Below are 5,345 nucleotides of genomic sequence, written 5' to 3' on the forward strand. Positions count from 1 at the left end.
ATCACTGATGAAGATGTTGAACCCCGCTGCCCACGTCCTTCCAGGTTGAGAAGGACCCATCCACTACCACCCTCTGGGTGCAGCCCTCCAGCCAGTTGGCGACCCATGTGACTGTGTGGGTGTCTACACCACAGCCCCCCCGGTTTCTTAATGAGAACAGGGTGAGAGACACTGTCAAAAGCCTTCCGGAAGTCCAGGAAGACTATGTCCTGTGCTACCCCTGTGTCTAACGATCTGGTGATCTGATCATAAAAGGCCACCAGGTTGGTCTGACAGGACCTTCTACTGATGAACCCGTGAGGTGTTTCACTTGTGCCCCTTTCTGACTCGTCAGGTTGCCCCAGTTGTTTTGGAGCTGGTCTTCATTGCTGTTGCAGTGCTAGAAACATAAATCTGCTTCAGCTACAGGCCTGAGCTACCCTTGAATAGAGCAGCCTTTTTGGAACTTGCCTTGCTCTATAGTCAGAGTCTCCACCCCATGAGAAGGAAATCTTGAGGAGCCTTTTTAAATATTTCTGGATGGAGAGAAATCTGACTGGGGAAGGGGGAGTTGAGTTTTTGCCTTGTCTTTCATCTAATTCTTTTTAGAAAGTCCCAAAGCCCCGGCTGGCTCTGAACTGTGTTGGAGGGAAAAGTGCTACTGAGATGTTGCGCCTTTTACAGTAAGTTCAGCTGTTTGCTGCCTCTGTTTGAGCGGTGACTTTATATTTGGTATTAAAAAGAAGGCCCGTTTCAAGCACTGGCTTGTTCCAGAGTTCACTAGGACCAGTGGGAGTGGAGGTAGCTGCATCTAATTACCTTACCTTAGTCACTCTTTTCAGAAACTGAAGGGTGATCCTTGGAAGCTTAGAAATTGAAGAGCTCCTTGCAAATCTAGGAAAGCTTCTTTCCTGATGATGCAAACTACTATTTCTGAAGACTGTTAAGAGTTGAAAGGCATGTCCTTTCAAGACTAGTCAGAATCCTATTGGGATCTGTCATTGTATTAGTGAGCTGGGGGAGAGCATAGGACCTCGTACCACCAGCTGCAAATGTCAGCTTTGTAAGGAGGAGGAAGAGGTTAGAATGCAAGCCAGCAGAAATGTATTTGAAAGAGTCCCAGGTGGTAGGGATGATCCCTATCTGTATCTCTAAAGATTTAGATTTGTTGAAATGAGCGCCAGGCATATTAAATGTGTGTAGTAGGAAAGATCATTAAAAATGTGATGCCTGATTTTGCTTGCAGGCATAAAGGGACCATGGTTACATATGGTGGAATGGCAAAACAACCTGTGACTGCCCCTGTGGTAAGTGCATGTGATGTTTGTGGCATGTCTTACACTGATGTCACATAACACTTGCACTATAGTGTTGAGACTTTCATGCATAAGACATACTGCCTGTAATCTCCAGATACCCTGCAGGTCCAAGCACTGTGCATCCCACAACTATTCAGTGCTCTCTATCTCCCTATATCCTTTTTATTTCCCACTGAGCAGCACTGCTGCTATTATGACAGGAGGAGACTGTGCTTTAGACTTCCTTCAGGCCAAGCCTCAGACACAGCCTGTCTGTTCTTTAAATGAAGATACAGGGTCTCTTAGCCAGCTGGGAACATTAGAAGAATGAGCCAGCTCTTGTCTGTTTCTGGTTCCTGGGGTTTGGGCAGATGTCTATCCTACTCTTGCCAGTACATAAGGAGCAATTTGCTGTGGCATGAAACCCCAAACATTAAAAGTTATCACTTCAGCAAGTGTCATGCAGATCCTCACACAAATCACTTTCACTCTGTCACACATGTCAGAGCAGCACGTGAACGGCAGATTGCTCCAATGCTGGTGCTTTTGCTGGCCTGAAGTTTGACTCTGGTGAGACACTTACCTTTCACCCTCCTAGTCCTCAATTCTGCATCTTCTCAGCACTCTCATAGCCACAGGTCTTTGTCTTCTCAGGACTCTCAGAGGGACCTGGTGCTAATGCAGTTTTAATATGAATTTTTAAATGTAGTGTTAAATCCATTTGCTCCCAGAGACCCTGGAACAGCAGGGGCATGGCTAGATAGGAATTATTACTTGTGACCTGAAGGAATTGCCTCTGGCAAGAATCCAAAACTTGTAGCTCCTGTTTACTGTCCAGCATCATGTAAAAGTAGAAATCTGAGTTTCCTGAACTTCGGGCTCACTCAGGCTCTAACAGCAACAGTCAGTGAGTGGCAGGAATGCAGAATTGCAGAACAGCCCTATTGCAGACTTTCATGGCAGTAGGACGGTGGCTATCAAAGGTTCAATGGCAGGTAAAAAATGTCTCAGTAACTGCTTGAGGGCAGTCTCTACCCTGGTGCAAGCATAGCAGAAATATAATGTTAAACTACATCTGTTGTAAACTGTTTTCTTCCCCCTCCCTCCCCGTCCCTGCCCCTCAGAATTATATCTCACCTTGTCTCTACAGAGTGCATTAATCTTCAAGGATCTGAAGCTACGTGGGTTTTGGATGACCCAATGGAAGAAAGACCAAGCCCATAGTAAGTTGAAAATCCCATCAGCCTGTGGGGATGCGTGCTGAAGAACACAACTAGTCACTAGCCCATGGGTATTGTGTCAGTACTGCCTAAACAAGCTTTCACAAATCACTTGGTAGAAGTCCTGTTACCTTGGACAAGTTCTGGCAGGCATCCTATCAGCATGAGGCTAGCTGGAACATAACCAGGCTGGCTCGTGGGCCGAGGTGGAGACACCTGTGGCTTAAAAGGCCAGAAAGCATCTTTTTCCATTCATGTCTCATGCTGCATGTTACATTCTGCTACACTCACATTAGCAGGTAATAATCTGGTAGGTTATGCACCCCTCAGTGGGCCACATTCAGACTGGGCGTAACAGCTTATTGGAGTCAGTGGGAAGTCATCAGTTGAAACTAGATTTGAGTTGGGCCAATATCTTTGCTCATGCTGCACTGAAGACTTTATACAGGATTATTAACTTTGTCGTCCCTTGGTCCCAGAACTTCCTCCTGCCACACCAGGCACTTGCCTTCGAGCAGTACACAAGCATTTACCAGTTTTCCCAGATCCTACCAAAGATACAAGATAAGCATCAATCCTACCTACATGTGTGAAGAAGCCAAGAGAACCTGGAGATGTAGTAATGAGACAGAGGGGAGCACTCAGCATTTCTCACTCTGTCTGCCTTGAACAAGTTCATGCTTCTCATGTATCCAAGTTCTTAAAAAATGGACTATGAGCACAAAGCCAGATTGGACTGTAGAATAGCCAGTTCACTCTAGCAAATGCTTTCATGGGGAATACATGCAAAACTGTTCTTAGTTGTTTCATGTGAAGAGTAGGTAAATGTGTACTTGGATTTCTAGCCACCAAATGTAGTAAGTGGGTGGTGACTGGTTACAAATATTGACCTGGAAAAGTTCTTTTTGAACCAGTAGAACATGAGCTGTATTTCCCTTCTGTGCCTTTCCACATAATGCAGAGAATCAGGTCTTTGTACTGAATCATCTGCCTTTGGTCAAGAAACCTGATGACCTGCAGTATTGGGCTTAAATAGTTGAGAGGGATCAGGCCCCAGCTGCTTAGCATGTGTTGGAGTTTAGAAAAAAGCCAGGCATTTGGCATCTAACTTGTTTTGGGAGTGGAGGATACTGCTCTTTCTGCTTTGAGATGGGGTAGATATTGCCCTAAATTAAAAGTAGCCTCTTCTAGGGGGTTTCTGACCCAGTAACATGGGCCACACAGCTGAATAGAAAGTAATGTTTAGTGTAGTGAACAAGGCAGCCCAGCAAAGAAGTTGCCAGCTGCCCACCTGTAGTATAACACCAAGCAGCTAGAGGAACTCGGGGACTCCTTACCCTCACATCAATACAAATCAGGTATCCAATTTGACAAAACTCCCCAGTCTTGTGAAGGCTTCCACATCTTGCTGACCTGTATAAACAAGATGCAGGTATTTCAAAAACAAATGAATGCTACACATGTGGAAGGAGTTACTGGAGGAACAAACCAGTTGGTCCACCTCAGCCTGCCAGAGCTTTAAATTGCTTCCAGGCTATTGATTCTACTGCTAAGGATGGTGCTGTGGGTGAGCTCTGGAAGGAGCAGGATTTAGCGTTCTTTCTGTTGTCTTTCCTTTACAGACAAGGACAGACTGACTGGAATGATTCAGACTTTGTGTGATCTCATTCGTAAAGGGCAGCTCAGTGCTCCAGCCTGCACAGAGATTCCACTGAAGGACTACCAAATAGCCATAGAGGCTTCCATGAAGCCATTCATCTCAGCTAAACAGATACTTGTTATGTGATCTTCAGCAATGGAATATCATCTTTGTTTCCAGAGGATTTTTAAGAGGGGGCTGAATCATAGTCAGTTCTGGTCATATCAGAGACCCTATAACTGGCTCCCAGCTGGTTTCAAGGATGCTGCCGTCAGTGATCTTGTCTCCTGAAGAGGAAGACTCTCTAAAATTTTGTCAGTTGAGTTCACTTGAAGAGTACAACAACCCACTCGGAAACTATATGTGCGCCTTGAACGTAACTCTTGGGAGCAAATTATCTGCTTTTGGAGCTGAATGTTGTTGTTTCCTCAGCTGAAATTAGTTTCATTGAAATAAAGTCAGTAGTTTCTAAGGGGCAACCCCAGGAATCCTAAAAATGTGAAGGGAAAACCAATCCACTCCTGGATTATTGCTTACTGAAATTCGTCAGTCAGGAAGGAGACAAATAGGAGCAGGTTTTACTGGTTGTGCATCTTTACCTACTCTGGAAAGCAACAGGGCTCCCAGCAAATTGCTAATGCAGCCTTTAGTATAAAGTTGACCTTCCTAGACCATGCCATTGGTGAGGGAGCCTCTTCCTTTCTCCATGGCTAGTTCACCTGAAGATACTTCCAGAAATGAAAAACTGACCTGGGTCAAACCCCCATGCCATCATCATATACTTTACTTAGCAGGGGGACTTCATCTATAATTTGCTAGTAAAGTCAGGACTAGAGGTGCACTGATATACCAGTCCATAGCAAATCAGGACTGATAAAAGGAAAATTAATAATATTGGCAATCAGCTTGTGTTGGCCAGTAATGTCACCGATAATGTTGCATGTATGCACATGGCCAGGAATACAGCCAAGCAGCTTAGAAAGCAACCTCCTGCTGGTAAGTCTGTGGTGGGGAAAGGGTAGGGGGCAGAGTGAGGCCCCCACGGTGAGGGAATGAGTGGGGCAGGCACTGACCAGCCGGAGCAGGGTACAAGATGGGGGCAGCTTGTCTGGAAGGCATAGGTGGGGGTGGCTTCCCACTGCTGCATGCACCCCCAGGGGAAGCATGTGCCCCCCTAGATTTGTACACAAGGTGAGGGCAAGCTGCCAC

The 5,345-nt window shown here is 45.7% G+C and overlaps 1 protein-coding gene across 2 annotated transcripts in view; it reads left to right on the plus strand.

Annotated features, from left to right (window-relative positions):
- The window catches only part of MECR (mitochondrial trans-2-enoyl-CoA reductase), a 23,132-nt gene extending 18,493 nt beyond the window's left edge, over window positions 1–4,639 (plus strand). For both annotated transcript variants that reach the window (XM_019547655.1, XM_019547656.1), the window contains exons 7-10: window positions 589–662; window positions 1,226–1,286; window positions 2,428–2,500; window positions 4,120–4,639. In XM_019547655.1, coding sequence (XP_019403200.1) covers window positions 589–662; window positions 1,226–1,286; window positions 2,428–2,500; window positions 4,120–4,283 — 372 coding nt within the window. In that variant the 3' untranslated portion in view covers window positions 4,284–4,639. The remainder of the gene's footprint in view (window positions 1–588; window positions 663–1,225; window positions 1,287–2,427; window positions 2,501–4,119) is intronic.
- Window positions 4,640–5,345: the final 706 nt, after the last annotated feature.

This window comes from Crocodylus porosus, unplaced genomic scaffold (genome assembly GCF_001723895.1).
Source record: "Crocodylus porosus isolate Cpor-Errol unplaced genomic scaffold, CroPor_comp1, whole genome shotgun sequence".
In the NCBI taxonomy this organism is placed as follows: domain Eukaryota; kingdom Metazoa; phylum Chordata; order Crocodylia; family Crocodylidae; genus Crocodylus; species Crocodylus porosus.